Here is an 18,092-nt window from a genome sequence, read left to right on the forward strand (position 1 = left end):
GAATATGAAAAGGAGTGACACCAGGACCCAAGAAGAAAGGCAAAATTGTAAGTGAGAAGGGTTTGTTTGCGAAGTAAGCAGAGCAGCTGAGCCAGTTCTTAAATTATTTCTTTTTTTTTCTTTTAAATGAAAAAGGCCTGGAGGAGGTGCCAGTTCCAAAGCTGCAAATTTTGCTAGAGAGGGGAAAACTTGAAGGAAAGATTTGAATAAAAAAATTCTCAGCACTTTGGAGGAAACTTCTGTCAGTCACAATCCCCCACTACAGGAAGACATGAGCAAAAATAAGAACACCAGCTAATCAGATCAAATGCAAAGATGATGTGTAATGATAAAATAAAAAATATTTTGAGGTCAGAGCACATCATTGATAGCAAATAATCAGGCTTTGAAATAGATGCCAATTGCCAAATTATTCCAGAAGATATCCAAAGATGTGCCATTGAAGTAAAGACAGAACAAAGTGTTACCAACTGCATCTTGGATATGCTGAAACAACTAGCAGGGATATCACAAGAAAGGAGATCAGAGAATGAATATTTAGCCAGGGAAAATGAAAGCACAAAATTAAGTTTAGCAGTGTAGACAGAGAATTCAGGGGAAAAAAGAAAAAAGGAAAGGAAAAAAAGGTGTGGGATTCATAAGAGGAGAGAGAAACAATGCAAAGAAAAAGAACTGACACAAATGTTTATCTCTTGCATGTGTGGTTACAAGGTGGATGGATCCAGTATCTAGTTTTAACAATTGAATCACTTTGGTTATTGTGATTCTCCGTTTCTGTATGCAAGGTACCTAATTCAAGTCAGAATGCTGTACACTATTGAATCAGCAGCGAAAATTGTGATTTTTAAGTCTTTCTTAGGCCTTCATGGCGTTACTGGATGAGGATTTCAGGAATGTTTGAATTTGCCAAATCTTGTTCCAGCTGAAGTCAAGAGTAAAGCTCTCTTTCCTTCCTAGGAAGGAGCAAAGGCAGAACAATGCTGACTGCTTCTGACACTCCCACCACAATGTTTTTACATACAAATTCTACTATCTAAACACAGCTATGAAAATTTAGGATGCATCAGGACTTCATTAGTAATGATGTCCCAAAAACTGACAGATATGAAGGCCAGCTAGCTGGAAGTCCTTTCTTAGTTTGGGGGGTAGAATCTGTTATTGCAGGTCAGACTGTGTTGTCCATTTATCCAGAACTACTTTGTTGTAAAATGACCAGTGGGAGGTATTTCACTTCCCTGGCCAGCCAGAGCAAGAAGTGAAGTACTCCTGTAGCCGGCACTGGTGAGGTTGCACCTTGAGTATTGTGTTCAGTTTTGGGCCTTTTACTACAAAGAAGACATTTGGGGTGCTGGAGCGTGTCCAGGAAAGGGCAGAGAGGCTGGTGAGGGGTCCTGAACCTGTGAGGAATGGCTGAGGGAGCAGGGATTGTTCAGCCTGGAGAAGAGGAGGCTGAGGGGAGACCCCATTGCTCTCCACAACTACTTGTAGGGAGGTTGTAGTAAGGTGGAGGCTGGAGTCTTCTTCCAGGTGACAAGTCATAGAAGAAGAGGAAATGCACCTAAGTTGCACCAGAAGAGGTTTAGATTAGATATTAGGAAAAGCTTCTTTGCCTGAAAGGGTCTGCCCAGGGAACAGTCTGCCCAGGGAAGTGCTGGAGTCACCAATCTTGGAAGTGTTTAAAAAACTTTTGGATGAGGTGCTCAGGGACATGGTCTAACAGTTGTGTATGGGGAGATGTTAGGTTATGGTTGGACTTGATGATCTCAAAGTCTTTTTCAACCAGGCAATTCTGTGATTCATCTGAGAGCCATACTGTAATATCTGTGAGATGTCTAGGAAATGACAACATTTTGTACCCAAGTAGCAGGTCTCTCCTGGTCTGCATCTCCTGGCCAGTATCAAAACACCAACTACAGAGTGAGAATAACAAGCCAGACCCAGCTGCTGTAAATTAACCCAAATTCACTGCCTTCCCATGAACTATGCTAGTTCACATCTGTTGAAGCTTGATTTCCTTGAATCGTGTCTCTCTCTTACCTTGATTTTAGCTTCAAAATACTATCAGCATGTTTGGCTTTGTTTTCTTCGGGGAGCAAATGTATGGGTAGCATATAAGAAGAAGTTACTCAGGTATTTATTGTTAATAGACCCATAAAGTCCCTCTGAACATCTGAAACAGGATGGGTTGTAGGTGTGGACTTGGGTAACATGTTTTGAAAAGAGCAAGAAGTTTCTAAAGGTATCTGAAAGACTCAGGCTTCCATTTCTGTTTCCCTTTTACTCAGTGATTTCTTTCTTCCTTTGAATGTTTCAATTCCACACAGATACCCCCCCCCTCCCCCCACAAACACCCCCCCCCCACCTTCCCCCAGCATTGCAGTCTTTTCTTTTTTCCACTTAGAAATATGAAGAAATGGGCAGGTCAAAGTTGAGATCATTTGTGGGGCTTAGTCACATTGTAAGTCCCAGCATAGCCCTTTCATCTCTCATGAGCACAGACCGGGCATTGTGTGAAGTTCTTGAACTGTAAGTGACTTTAAATTCACTCTAGTGGACAAGGGTGAGAAGAAGTCATTTAACTTTTAATAGAGTTTCAAGGACGAATGAGCAGCTGGTTGAGATGGAATATGAAATGACCCTTGCCATTTCCCCAAACTCAGACTTCAGTCTTTGAGGTTTTAAATAATGTGGTTAACTTTTTTCCTCTCCCTGTTTCCATCCCTCACTGTTTTCTCAGTTCAGGTGGAAAGGGAATGTGTGTTAAAAGGAAAAAAAAAAGTTTGAGAGAGGCTTTTCTGGCTCTTGCTGCACTGAAAATTGGGAAAGAGAGTTGGCCCTTCAGATATTTCCTGACTGATATTTCCAGAATGAAAACAACTCTTTCTGCTTTATATGACTGATTATCAGAGAGCACAAAAAGGCTGGTGCAAGGAAATGTAGCCCCACTAAAACTGGTGAGTCCACACCAGTGTACTGCAGCTGAGGATCTGGACCTAGTTGTTTGATCTTGTTTGTGCTTGGAAAGAGACTTTGTATAGCATCTTCTGCACTACACTTCTCCCTGGTTTGACATGCCTGGCTTGAAGAACTGGGAGTGAGTTTTGAGGGAGTTTTGACTGCAACTCTTAGCCATGGCAAATTTTTCACTGGTCCAGCAGTTCTGATGATAGGCATTTGTCTAAGTTTTTGAGAATGAATACTTGATATCAATTGTAGTTTCCTTCTCCCCAGATTACAAAACACAGAGTAATTGGTTTTCAGAGTACCTATGCATCTCTCTCTCATTCCTCTGTAGTGTCAGACTTGAAAAGACAGACACTATCCGTTGCATTAAGTCGTGTCGACCAAATGATGTCAACTGTGTGTTGGATCCAGTCCACACAATTTCCCACACTGTCATTTCACTGCCCACATTCAGAGAATTTACAAGACCTGAAGGTAAGTGGTTTGTTCCTTTTTCCATTTAACAGACTACAACATATAAAACCTCCACCGGAAATCCTTGCCTAAAGCCAGGCTAGCTACCGGTGCAGGAAAATGTTTGTGCAGTTCCAAATTATAGTGTACTATCCATTTAATTAAAACCTTCAATATCTAGGAGTTTTAATTTTATGAGGCAATGAAAGTCAGCTTGAGCTCTAACTCATACAGCTTCCTGGTCTAAGGAGCTCTTGAGTCTGAATTCCCATTTACTGTATTTACTCACATAATAGTTCTGTGCCCCAGGATTTTTTTTTTCTGCTCTTTTTTTTTTGCAGATTTTGTGATAGGAAGTAGGTGCTCCTATTTCTTTCATCTCTTACTGGTCTGTTGTTTCCTATTGACAGGTGGCTTGTTCTAAGAATATAGCCTTTATCTACATGCAAGCTTTAGGTATTAGTACATGTATGGAGGATCATAGAATCCTTTTGGTTGGAAGAGACCTTTAAGATGATGCACCAAGTCCAACCACTAATCCAGCATGGCCAGGTCACCACTAAACCACATCCCTCAGCACCACATCTACACATCCCTCCCTGGACAGCCTGTTCCAAGGTCTGACAACCCATTTGGGGAAGAAATATATTGAATATAATCCCTAGTACTGTGATGTCTGTATTTTTGATCTATGGGGGGGGGAAAACATTTTAGAAAAAAAAGCATTGTTTTTTAAAATACAGAGCAAAGGGAGATTCCAAGGACAGCACAGAAAATCTTAAAGATTTTTCAAAAAGCATCCAAGTGATTTGCTGTCCAGGCATCCAAGGTGAGTTTTCCAGCCCCAGATGCTGCACTCATGCATTTCTGTAGTTCCTTTGGCTTCTTGCAGTACCTGTGAGTCCTGCAGTTTCATAGGGATTGCACTCATTTGCTTAGTTCACATACAGATTTGCAGATAAAGAGCCCATTTTTGCTCCTTGGAATTTGTATTAATTTTCTGGCAGCTTCACTGGGAACAGGTGGGATCCATAGGTGGGATGACTGCCTTCAGCCATGCTTCTCTGCAGAATGAGCTACTCACAGTTTACTGTGTGGCACAGATGCAGAGAAGAAGGGGAGATGGAGGAAAAAGAAGATTATTTTGGAGAGGGTTTTAAAGATTGCAAATCCCTGTTTCTGATGCACCCAGCTTTGCTATCTTAGGAAGATATCTAAATCTCTCTCTTTCATGAAAGCCAAAGCTGATTCTTTACTTCTTTACCAGCAGAAGGACTAGAGCAAGAGACATGCCAATCCTTGTTCATATGAGGAACAATTTAACCACCAGTAACTTAGCTATGTAGAGCTCCTATAGATTGCATCAGACCTGTTTCAGGCCTTGGCTGGCCCTGCTTCACAGGGAATGGAGGAATGCCCCATAGCCACTTCTGCTCAAATACACACCCCTTCAGCTTCACCAGGTGTACTGGCAGCAGAGCTAAGGATTTGGCCCAGGATGCTTCCCAAACCGTTTCCTCATTAGTCCATCCTCATGATTTAATAAAAAGAGACCTAATGATCTGAGAGTACTACCCAAGCTCAGAAGAGGTTCCTGAACTGTAATTCAGTGCATGGCCTTGGGTGAATGCTTGCAGCTCCACACGTTAGTTTCATCTTCTGTAGAGTGAGAATATTTGTGAGAATAATAATAATAATTACCTCCCTCACAAGGGGCCTGAAAAATAGTCTCACTTTGGGTGTTTTAAACAACACTCCAACACTCAAAAGGACCCTGTCATTTATAATGGAAATATTTTGTGTAACTGCCTAAGGGAATCAGAGTTCAGTCCTCCTCCACTGCCCACCCTGTCAGTCCTTGGTGTTGTCCTGTTTGGGTGCATGCAGAAAGTCTGACCAGTTTCTGAGTTTTCCAACCTGGTTAATTCTGTGTGACTTTCTGATCTCTGAAAGTAACAGTGATTTGGCTTCAGGGCTTCTTGGATGGTGCAAGAGGATAAAATGAATCTCTCCAAATCCTCCCTTCCCTGAGATTTCCCTTCTTTCCATTTTAAACAACGCAGTGGGAGTGGTGGGGGAGGGAGGTGTCCTCCACCAGCTTTGAGGAGAAGTCATTTTTGTCAGGTTCTTCGGTGATGTTTTCAAATGCTTCTCAGTGCATTCTGTGATGCTCTTTGTTTGCAGAGATTATTTTCCTTCGTGCCATCACACCTACATATCCAGCCAACCAGGCAGACATCATATTTGACATAACAGAAGGAAATTTAAGAGATTCCTTTGATATCATCAAACGTTACATGGACGGCATGACAGTGGGTGAGTGGATTTTTTTCTCTTTTCTTTCTATAATACAGTGGAATAAGGTTGAAGAAGGTTAATTCCAATCTTGATTTTCAAGCCTGTATTGATTTAATACTCTCCAGTCCAGTATGTGTAATATCCCAGATAATTGTTTATTCAAAATACCAGAGGCCTAAATTTTAATTTGAGAAGTATTTTAACTGGCTCTAATTACAAATGCAAATTGCTTAGCTTTAAAATGATGAGGTTTGACTCCCATATTCAACCCAAATATAAAATATGTGGTATGTCAGCAAAGAGACTGTAAATTTAATTAAGTGTTCTTTCTTGTTTAAACAGCATTGTGCCAATTTTTGGATAGCAACCAAAATTTTAGAGCAGGATGGAATTTACTGAAACTATTAACTGTTTTAATATTTAACGACAGGCTGCTTCAGTTTTAAATAAATACCTCTGCTGAAGGTAAAAGGATCTGTCAAATGCTGTGGTTTAGAGGAAAATTCAGAATGGAACATGCACATTTGATTTATAGCCTCAACTTGGCAGAGAGGAGACATAGCAGGAGGTATACCTGTGGATATGCTAGACCTGCATCTCCTCCTACAGCAGGGTGTGGCTGCAAGCAACCTGAGGTTGTACTTTCTGGTAGGTTTCTTTCAGAGCAGGGCCCTTTGGCTGGTAGAAGGCATACTGTATCCAGTTTGTAATGTCTGTAATGTATTATATCCATCCATCTATCCAGAGAGATAGTTCCAGTATATACTGTAGCCTGGCCCTCACTCTGGAATCCAACATAGCTGGGAGTAGTTGGCAAATTATGTGAAGGCTGCAGAGCAGGAGCAGGTCCCAGCTGATGTGCTGCTCTGCCCAATGTGAGTGGTTATTACAGTGGCAGGGGGATATGCTGTGATTCTCAAGCTTAGAGAATGGATATGCCAGGTATTAAAAAGTAGTATTTTATTGCTCTGCATTAATGTTTTATTTATGCAAATAAAGGACCTCTGTTCCCAGTGGACATTTGTGTTTCAGTATGTGAACGTGCAGGTTCTGCTCAAGTTTATACATGTTCATCTGGGCTTTCTAGCAGGACTTCTCATGATGGAAGGGAAAAAAAATCACTGCTGTGCTTCTTCCAGGCTGACAGTTTGTGAGAAAGCTCTTTATAGCATGATCTGAAGGTGGCACTGTTGCATTTTAGAAGCACGATAGTAGAGCGTCAGCTGAGCAAAGGTTTTATGAACTGTTGATAAAAATCATAAGTGATTAGGTTTATATTTCTTTCTTTGTCATGTGAATGCTGAGAAAGAGGGAGAGTCTGTTAAAGCAGGAGGATAAGATTACAGTTTTCAGGTATTGGGTTGATTCTTTAGAAGAGTATAAATGTTATCTGATGCCACAGGAGTTACAGTAGTTTGCTTTTCATGTTGTGTCCTTCTGTCTGTCTCAAATAAGAAAGAAGAATGTGTTTATAAGTTTGACTGGCCAAGGTGTTTGCCTGAGGGAAGCAGGACTACATTTCAGTGGTGTTTTACCTGGTAAACTGAGTATCTGCCTCACAAGGAAATTCTTATACACCGGATTGAGAGAATATGATATATGCCAAAGTACATTCCCAGCTCTGCAAAAGAATTGGGCAACTCTTTCTTCACCTCAGTTCCCCCATGTGCAATATGCAGATGATAAAACATGCCCACTACTGTCTTAATTAATTCGTGTATGTAAGAGCCTTAATTAATTCCTCTATGTAAATGTAGTTTGAGATTAATGGATGGAAGCTGCAAAGTAAACTGCCTGCAGGAGAATTGGAAAATGGAAAACAAAACAAAACCTCAGCTGATATTACCTGGAGGGGCAGAGGTTCAGGACAGCACGTTGTATGTGTGAAATTAGGATTGCAAATAATTATCCCAGCACCATTCTGCTGCTCTCATCACAATGTCATTTTTCTTGTTATAAATAATCACAAAGTTGAGTGTTCCCATAAAAGTTTGCATGATAAGTAAGATGGGATCCTAGTCCACAGGAGTTCACAAAGTGAGTGCCTCCTGTAAAGAAGGGAAGGATTTGTGTAAAGGTGGAAAAAGACAAAGGGCATAGACAACATCAGAAGGATTTAGTGGTTATTGGAAAGCTTTATCAGTCATCCCATTTCATTACAGGAACATAAGGACTGTGGGGTTGTAACAGGGATTCTGGCAGAGCAAATGCCCAGTTAGTCCCAGTAACCAGTGTCCAAGGTATGCACCAGTGACAGAATCTTCCTCCAAATACAGTGTTCCAACTTGCTGCCATCATCAGTTTATATTCTTCTGGGAAAGCACACTCGGACCATCATGCTTGATGAACACTGATGGGCATATGCCTCTTGAGTCTGTGTAGCCTATTTTTTAATCTCTTTTTACTGCCTGTATTGTAGGGGAAAGGATACACTGAGAATAAACCATAGGTGCATGGGTGAAAGGATTAGTAAGCATGTTTCATTCTATTGTAATATTGCAGGAGAAATTACCAGAGTGTTTGAGCTATTTTACCTGCTAACGGAAATTAGATTACCAGATGTTTTTTCTTTTCTTTTCTGCAAGATAAATTTTCTGGGCAAGAGAAAAGATAGAAAATAACCAGAGTATTGGAGCTATTTTATCTGCTAATGGAAATTAGATTACTGATTTTTTTTTTTTTTTTCTGCAAGACAAATTTTCTGGGCAAGAGAAAAGATAGAAAATCTCTACAGAAGTTGTATTTTAAAAAAAAAAAAAAAAAAGGAAAAACCCCAAACAACCATGGACTAGCTCAGAGAGAGATGAAACACATGAGAGTATATGAGGAAAAAAGCAGGAAAATAGTTACTAGTGTTACTGAAAGAATTGAGTGTAGTAAACTTTGACTTGATGTCAGAGCAGAGGAAATCAATGGAGAGGTTCAATGAAAGGAGGAAGCGCTGGGAAAAGAGGGAAAGCACTGGGAAAGGACAGCTCAGTGAAGATGCCCTTGCAGGAAGTCCCTCATTAGTAAAACAGTTGTTTTGCAGGGTTGTCACAAAGAGACATGATGCCTCAAGAAGGAACTGCATCTAAACTGCGTTTGCATGAATGGAAAGGAACAAGATGCTCTCAAGAGTGTAACACGCACAAAAAGTTAGAAGGTACAGGTTTGGTTTGGTTTAGAGAGTTGAGGACTTGTTAAAGATAAGAGTTACAAAAGAAAAGTGAAGGCTTCAGTACCAACAGAGAACTGTGGACTGAAGAGGGACAGGTCATTAGTTTTAGCCATTATCACTTTAAGAAGAATCATAGAATGCTAGGGGTTTGAAGGGACCTCTGGAGATCATTGAGCCCAACCCTCCTGCAAAGCAGGATCACCTAGGACAGGTCACACAGGAACATATCCAGTTGGGTTTTGAAGATCTCTAGAAATAGTAGTACAACCTCTCTGGGCAGCCTGTGCTGCATCATCCTCAGATTTAAAAAGTTATTCTCATGCTGAGATGGAATTTCCTGAGACTAAGTTTACATCCGTTCCCCCTCATCCTATCACTGAGTATCACTGAAAAGAGACTGGCTCCATCCTCCTGACAGTCACCCTTCAGGTATTTGTACACATTGATAAGCTCCTCTCTCAGCTTTCTCCTCTCCAGACTAAACAGCCCCAGGTCTCTCAGTCTTTCCTCACAAGAGAGAGATGCTCCAGTCCCCATACCATCTTTGTAACCCTCTACTGAACTCTCTTCATTAGTTCCCTGTCCTCCTTGAACTAGAGGGACTCAGAACTGTACACAATATTCCAGGTACGATCTAACTAGGGCTGAGTAGAGGGGGAGGAGAACCTCCCTTGACCTGCTGGACACATTCCTCTTAAAGTACCCAAGTACACTATTGGCTTCTTGGCCACCAGGGCACTTTGCTGTTGCATGGATAACTTATTGTCAACCAGGAGAAGGTGTTAGTGAAGCTGAGAAATATGCAGGATTGGATGGAAAGTGGTTGATCTGGATTGTGATTTGTTGATGGAAAATTAGCCACTGAGGTCATAGGAGGAGGGGACGTTTTGTAGGACCAGGTTGTGAGGAAGGAAAAACAAGAAATGAGAAAGAGAAGGGAGAACTGCCCCTGGGAATGTTAGTAAAAGAAAGTATAGGGTCTACCAAAGGAAACATAGTAGGAGAAGAAAGAGGCAAGGACAGTATTCCAAAACTGATGTATGAAAATACAAACCTACCTATGCTGACTTACAGCAAATATCTTCCAATGGATGAGAAGGGGAGGAAAAGGAACAGGGGAAAGAGAAGGAACAAAAGCCAGACTGATGGAGTGACAGTGTGTAGACTTCATGCAAGCTGAAGAAAAAGGGTTTGTGTAAAAAGTGATCTCCAGTATTTTAACCCTATTGTATTAAAAAGAGATAAGAAACCCCCAATTTTTTTTTTCCTGGTTAAAAAAGTGCTGTCAACTCTGTTGCCCTGTGTGGTTGTTACACACCAAGGTGTCACTGAATCCAAAAGATACTGTTAACTGCTGTACATCATTTATTAGCATAGGTGGGAGAAAAACAGAAGTGCAGACCTATCCAGGTTGTTGGTTGTTTTTTTTTTAACTTTTATAGACTTTTTACTGCATTCCTCCTTTAACCAGCTGTCAGGGAAAAATGAAGAATGCATTTTCGACCTGTAGAAAAATGCCCTATCAATGCCTAAGGTATTATCAGATACTATAAAACATTTCTGCCCTCAGCTATGCATTCATTTCCTTAGGTGACTGTAATATCATCTTGTAGTCTGGTCAGATTCAGGAAGACTTTAAAATTTTGTAATGCAGCTAAAAGTAGTTTTGATAGGCTGAAATCTTCCATATTGCATTTGATACTAACCTTGCCTGTTAAGGAGGATGGTACTATCCTTATCAAAAACCTCCAGAGCCAATGCAATTACAAAATTTCATGAAGGTTGTTCTGATGCTTGAATACACATATCATAGAACCAGAGAATGGTTTGGGTTTGAAGGGACCTCTAAAGGTCATCTAGCCCAACCCCCTCTTGCAGTCAGCAGGGACATCCTCAGCTAGATCACACTGCCCACAGCCCTATTGAGCCCCACTTTGAATATCTCCAGGGATGGGACCTCAACCACCTCCTTGAGCATCCTGTTCCAATGTTCCACTGCCCTCATGGTAAAGAACTTGTTCCTAATATCCAATCTAAATCTACTCTTCTCTAGTTTGAAACCATTGCCCCTGTCCTATAACTGCAGGCCTTTGTAAACAGTCCCTCTTCAGCCTTCTTGCAGTCACATTTCAGGTACTGAAAGGTTGCTATTAGGTCTCCCAGGATGTCAAATTGCTTATGGTTGTACAGATTATGTGCTACTGCTGTCCATTGTTATTTGCAAGAATTTCACTGCCATCCTTGTCCTGACTTTCCAGCCTCTTTTACATGTGCAGTAGTTCCTGATCTTACCTTTGAACCATTATAGAAAGTGTCTCATTTGAGCATGACACTTAGTAGTAGTCTGATTTCTGCTATGGTATCATGATTGTTTATTATGTTCCAGAGGCTGGCAAGAGACTTCAAGAAAATTATTAAATAGTAAACAAATCCAGGTATCATAAGACTGTGTGCTTGTGGGATCCCATATTGGTTGGGGGCAGGAGAAGGAAACTGGAGGTTAATTTGATCATTTGGGAAACCTGTCCTTAGTACAGGGGTAGTAGTTCTGTATCTCATAAGTAGTTTGGCTGTTCCCAGAGTGGCAAAGTCTTTTCACAGTCCACCACTCAAATGTTTGTATAGTCTGACATTAAATTCAGATTGCAAAAGATTTGGTTTTGAACTCTGTCCCTGGACCCACTCTGTGGTGCTAGGTAAGTACCTTCACATTCCTCTTTGCTACTCCCTTATCCTCTATTGCTCTGGACTATTTATCCTCGGGCCAGAGGCTGGTTGCCTCTTACCAAGCATTTGCTACAGTGTTTAGCACAGTGAGATGCCTGAACTGATTTGGGGTTCCTGGCATGGTTGTGATGCTGAAAGTAGCAGTTCACCTTTTGCTTTTCTCTGGGGAAATGGAGGCTAGATGTAGGCAGAGCAAGGGCACCCAGGAAAGCCTTGCCTTTCACAGGGTTGCCCCTGTGATTTCAGCACATAAATTATCTCCCCTTGCAGATACTCTACTAGAAAGTAAGCAACAATAGCCACTTTTTGTCATGACTATAATGTCATTAGCATGAAATGACAATGGTGTCTGGCAAAACAAAACCAGTGCTGGCCAATCATTCACCAGGAGCACACAGAGCAGGGACATAATTCAGCAGGTTTTTTGTCAGACTCTTGCAGCCTTACATTAAAAAAAAGGCACAGTCACTTTCAGTGTCTTTGTTCTGTTTTCATCTAGGCTTGCACCTTTCACAAGAGGAGTCCTTCAGCAAAGAGTATTTTGTGAGGTTTTCTTCATGCCAGGTCGCCCTGTTGAAATTAGTAGCTATGCATTTGAGACAAGGGTGCCCAGAAGCCATTTGGTAAACAGAATCCTAGATTTATTGCCTGAACCTGCCCTTTTGGGATGCTGATGACTGTGCTGTTCAGTAGTCAAATCTCTCAACACCCTCCTTCCCCTCCAGAAAAAAAATGTCGGGCTGGAGAGCTCTTCTGGAGGCAAACAAGCAACTCAAGCAGGAGGTGAATTTTCATGTGGTGTCTGAGAAATGCTGAAGGTGCTTTTCTGGTGAGAATGAGTCTCGTGTTTGAGTGAAACAACCTTTCTAATGCCAAACTTCACTCTAGCACGCATTGCAAGTACCTGGTTAACCAAACGCTCCTCCTTGATCAGTGTTCGTCTGACTCCTCGAGTAGGAAGGTGTAACAGATTGCAAAAGCATTCGCAGAGACCACCTTCACTTACAGTTTTCATAAAGCCAGCAGACAAATAAATCACTCTGCAACTCTGACCCAAGTTGTGTGACCTGTAGGGTGAATTATAAAACCTGCCAACTTGGGAAAGAAAGGGACTGCATCAGGAAGCAGCCAAGGGGACAGCCGAAGATCCTTGGTTCAGATTACATAGTGTGAGTTTTTAAACAGTAGGCTGAGATGTTACATAAATAAGCAAATAAAGTCAGATTTGGAATCCAGTATACTGAGAAACATGCTATAGCAATTCCTCTGAGAGAACATTCCTGGAGAATAAATCTTATGAAGAGTGATTGAAGGAGCTGGGGCTCTTTAGTTTGAAAAAGAGGAGGCTGAGGGGAGACCTCATGGCTCTCTGCAACTACCTGAAGGGATGTGGAGAGGTTGGTGCTGGTCTCTTCTCACAGTTAATTAGTGATAGAACAAGAGGGAATGGCCTCAAGCTGCAACAGGGTAGGTTTAGACTGAACATTAGGAAGAATGTTTTCACAGAAAGAGTGATCAGGCATTGGAATGTGTTGCCCAGGGGAGATGGTTGAATCACCAACCCTGGATGTGTTTAAAGGTGGTTTGGATGTGGAGCTTGGGATTATGGTTTAGGGGTGAGTTTTGTAGAGTAGGGTTATCAGGTGGACTGGATGATCCCAAGGGTCTTTTCCAACCTGAACGTTTCTGTGTGATTCTGTGTATGTCTGTGTGAATTCAGCCTTCTGAAGGGCTTTGTCCCAGTTTTGAGTAGTCAGACCTGCTCTTCTGAGGATCATCAAGCAGGAGATATTTGTGTGACTGATTCAGATGCTTCTACTGCTGCTCCTGAATTCGTCTGTCAATAACAAGCATCTCGTTCCTGCAGCAGCACCTACACACCCTGTAAAAATGGAGATGGAAGATGAGAGACTCAAGGCACATCATAAATCTTTCCCAGTGTGATGCACAGGTGCATAAAAAGCCCCAAACACCATAACTATTATTTTTAAAGGGGTCAGATGTGGTGAAGTGACCCACTTATTTCAGCCTTGATTTGAGAATGGGTTTAACACATATTAAAGCTCCCCTCATCCAAAATTCTGGTAACAATACCAGCAGAGACATCACCTCTAGGTGATGACTGAGCAGCTAGAGAAGGGCTGTCATGTCAAATCCTCAGGATCAGGTAGCTTTTCTTACCTGGTAAATTGAATCACAGAGCCATATCATGGTGTGTGCCATAGTGTGGCTCTTTGCCAAAAAATGCTTAAAATGACAGTAAGTTATTGCCCAGGTGTCATGGCAAAGCAACTGTATCAAAGTTGGGCTGAAAGGAAATAATGTGGTTGTGGGACAGCTGGGGTAATCTAAGCTACTGTCATTAAACAAAGGGATTGAATGTACATGATTCATAGATTCAGAGAATGGTTTAGCTTGGGAGGGGCCTTAAACATCATCTAGTTCCATCCCCTCTGCCTTGGTCAGGGACACCTTCCAATAGACCAGGTTGCTCGAGGCCTCACCCTACCTGGTCTTGAACGCCTCCAGAGAGGGGGCGTTCATGACCTTCCTGGGCAACCTGTTCCAGTGTCACACCATCCTTGCTGTAAAGAATTTCTTCCTAATATCCAGTTTAAATCTGCCTTCCTTAAGCTTAAAGCTGTTCCTTCTCATCCTCTCACTTTATAAAAAGCCCTTCCCAACTTTCTTGTAGGCCCCCTTCAGGTACTGGAAGGCTGTTATAAGGTCTTCCTGGAGCCTTCTTTTGGCCAGGCTGAACAGCCCCAGCTCTCAGCCTGTCCCCTTAGGACAGGTTCTCCATCCCTCTAATCATCTTCATGGGCCTGCTCTGGACCCGCTCCAACAGCTCCATGTCTCTCTTAGGCTGGGAGCACCAGAACTGGACACAGTACTCCAGGTGGAGTTTCATGAGAGCAGAGTAGAGGGGCAGAATCACCTCTCTTGTCCTGTTGGTCATACAGTGCATGACACGGTTGCCTTCTGGGCTGCAAGTGCACATTGTCAGCTTATATTGAGTTTTTCATCAACACCTCCATGTCCTTCTCCTTGACACTGCTCTCAAGCCACTCCTCACCCAGCCTGTGTCTGTGCTTGGGATTGCCCCAACAGAGGTGTAGCACCTTTCATTTGTTGAACTTCTGTCTTGGGCCCACCTGTCAAGCCTGTCCAAGTGCCTCTGGATGGCATCCCTTCCCTCCAGTGTGTCAACTGGACCACACAGCTTGTAGTCATCTGCAAGCTTGGTGAGAGTGTATTCAGTCCATGTCAGTGACATGCTGATGTACTATGATGGACACTAACCCCCCTTGTAAATCAGATAGTGAGAATACAGTATCAGGAAGCTGGTATAGGTGATTCTGCACTTTGGGGCATTCAGCCTTGAAGTTTTTCCGCCTGTTTTTGTAATATATAGGATTCTTATACTCCATAAAGCATGTCACATTCTCAAAGGTGGAGCAGGGAGGTTTTTAAAATATATGGTGGGAACTATGTTTTAATGAGGCTACTTCAAGTGCACTCACTGCATTTTAGGCATGAGTGATTTCGCAGCTCCGTCAACGTTAAAACTCATTGCGAGGTTTGGCTGGAAGGCAAACCAGAGATCTAAAAGCACTTCAGGTTTGCCAAACCAAGATAACAGCACCTCTCTCTGAAGTTATTTGGTATCCTTAATAAAGATTATAGTAAACTAGCCAAACCTCAGTAAAATCAAAGGTTGTTTTTAATTCTTTCATAATACCAAGGCTCCATATGATCCAACATGACAGATAATAGCTTTGAAAATATTTACCACTTGTTTCTGGCCAAAAACTGTATTAATACCAAGAGGTCTCTTTATTGCCTCTCTGTTTGATGCATTTTAGCAGTCAAAAGTTTTCTAGAGAAGCCTAAGTGTTAATGAAACTTAACTTCATTGAGCCATTGCGGGATAGTATTTATAATAAATTGAACCTTGAATATCTAATCTGTTGAATAAGGCAGAAAAATATCCTTTTTCATGCTGAAATGTAATTCCTGTACTGTAATTTCCTTTTTCCTTTTTTTTTTTTTTTTTTTTTTTGCTTTAGAGGTGAAATGAAAGGCAAAAGGAGAATGGAGATTAAGTTTTTGCTCGACTTAGTTTAAGACTTGTACCCTAGGTGGAAATTTCAAAGGCTATTTGTACCTGGAGAGTTTTTTTTTTTGAGCCAGTTGTTTGAAGGGGAGTGCTTTGTCTTTACATGACTTCAAGTGGTCGCTGTGGTCAATGGATGCTCTCAGCACAGGAGAGATCTGAGCAATAGGTGTTGCTTATGACCACAGGCACGGGCCCACCTTGTTGCACGACTCTTCTTTCTGAGGGTGTCCTACTCTTGATCCTCTTTAACAGCTCTCTGTGAAGGATACTGTACCTCTTTGAGCTGTACTGCTGGGTCACAGTTAGGGGATTGCTCTGGGGGGACAGGCAGTTGCCCTGTTCTGAGGATAAGCTGCTGCTGCACCACACCAACTGGCCCAAGCGCTTAGGAATCCCGTTCGTACTGCTGGTACAAATCACTGTTGCCTTTCTGTTCCCTAACAGGGGACACTGGGGTTTTATTAAGTGATCTGGAGCATTGCTGGTGCTCAAAAGGGAAATTCCTCTCTACCTCTGAATAAACACTCCAGCCCTTTCCCTGTTGTCAGCATTAGTGCTTGCACAGCAAGCTATAGTTTTTGGTTTTTTTTTTTTTTTTCTTTCAGGTGTTAATCACAGAATCATTAGGGTTGGAAGGGACCTCAAGGATCATCTAGTTCCAATCCCCCTGCCATGGGCAGGGACACCTCACACTAGATAAGGTTGCCCAGAGCCACATCCAGCCTGGCCTTAAAAACTTCCAGGGATGAGGCTTCTACCACCTCCCTGGGCAAAATGTTCCAGTGTCTCACCACCCTCATGGTGAAAAAATTCTTCCTAACATCCAATCCGAATCTACCCATTTCTATTTTTTCCATTCCCTGTAGTCCTATCACTACTTGACACCCTAAATCCAAGGGAAGGGGTGGAGGGTATAGCAGGACCACTGGTCTTGATGAGCTTAGACCAACAGTGAAATTACCCTGTTTGTTACCTAGCTTATGAAAGTGCCATTTTGTATGTCCAAACTGAATTCTAAAGCATTTTTTGAGCCCTTGGGTGCTCAACAGTTGAAAATCAAGTAATTTCCCTAAGCATTTGATTAAAAACCTGAGAGGTGCATCTTTGAAAAGTACGTTTTTGAAAGCCTTGTCCCCAGATACCTCAGCAAAGGTATGCAGAGCCAGCCACATTCCTGTGAAGTAGTTTCCCATCAACATGGAAACCTTGTTAACATCCAACTCGAACCTGGTTCTCCAAATCTATTATTTTTGTGAAGTGTTCACTCTCAAACTTGAATGAAGGTCTAATTCACACTGTTACGAGGGTGAGATACTTCAAAGCGAGAGGAAATCTATTTGACTGCAAGTATTTTGATTAATGAGTTTTCTGAATCCTTTAGCCATATTTATGTTTGTCAGGTGTGGCAGCTCCAGAATTAATGGTGTCTTTAAGAGCCTGCAGCGATGATTACCAAGAAATATTTCATTTTCCAAGGGGCAGCCACTTATTAATAAAACAGATTATTGCAGAAAGTGTAGAGCAGCACATAGAAGGGGCCTGCATTTTTATTGAGAGAAATACAGATAGCTCTCTTTGGCACACAAAAAACCCAAAACCAAAACAAAAAACAGCAACAAAAAAAAGAGATAAAATGAAAAGGACTAAAGGACTACTTAGCTTTTGAGACATGGAGGAATCTAAGGTGTGCATTAACTTTCTGAAGTCATCAGACATCTGGTGGTCTGGGAAATACCTGCAGTTTGACAGCTAGATTGTGCCTTTAGGCGCAGTCATGAACTAGAGAGGACTGGAGGAACGTAATGCCTGCGAGACTGCCTGTGGAGGCACAGCCCACTGTTGTGAAGGGCAACAAGAATGGTTTCTGCAACTGCATCAGTAGCAGAAGGAAGACTTGGGAAAATGTGGAGCTGCTTCTGAATGGGGCAGGAGGCCTGCTGACAAAAGACATGGAGAAAGTTGAAGTATTCAGTGCCTTCTTTGCCTCTTCCTTTAATGATAAGACTGGCCTTAGGATTCTCAGGGCACTCAGAGCTATAGGAAGGTCTGGAGCAAGGAACAGTGACCCTTGGTGAAGGAGGATCAGATTAGGGAACATTTAAACAAAATGCACATGCCTAAGTCTGTGGGGGCTGATGGGCTGTCCCCACAAGTGCTGAGGGAACTGGACAATGTCATTGCAAGGCCACTTGCAATGAGATTACAATGATCAGAAGTTCTCATGGACTTAGAAGAAAGCAAATGCCGCTACAATCTGCAAGAAGGCAAAGAAGGAACATCTTGGGAGCTACAGGCTGGTCAGCCACCTCAGTCCCTGGAACTTGATGGAAAAAATCCACCTGGAAACCATTTCCAAAGATACTAAGGACA

At 42.1% G+C, this 18,092-nt stretch overlaps 1 protein-coding gene across 1 annotated transcript in view; it reads left to right on the forward strand.

Annotated features, from left to right (window-relative positions):
- FBLN1 (fibulin 1) overlaps window positions 1-18,092 on the forward strand; it is a 92,178-nt gene that overhangs the window by 63,122 nt on the left and 10,964 nt on the right. Inside the window, exons 16-17 of the mRNA XM_054399738.1 lie at window positions 3,296-3,438; window positions 5,602-5,733. Coding sequence (XP_054255713.1) covers window positions 3,296-3,438; window positions 5,602-5,733 — 275 coding nt within the window. The remainder of the gene's footprint in view (window positions 1-3,295; window positions 3,439-5,601; window positions 5,734-18,092) is intronic.

Source organism: Indicator indicator, chromosome 3 (assembly GCF_027791375.1).
Source record: "Indicator indicator isolate 239-I01 chromosome 3, UM_Iind_1.1, whole genome shotgun sequence".
Classification (NCBI taxonomy): domain Eukaryota; kingdom Metazoa; phylum Chordata; class Aves; order Piciformes; family Indicatoridae; genus Indicator; species Indicator indicator.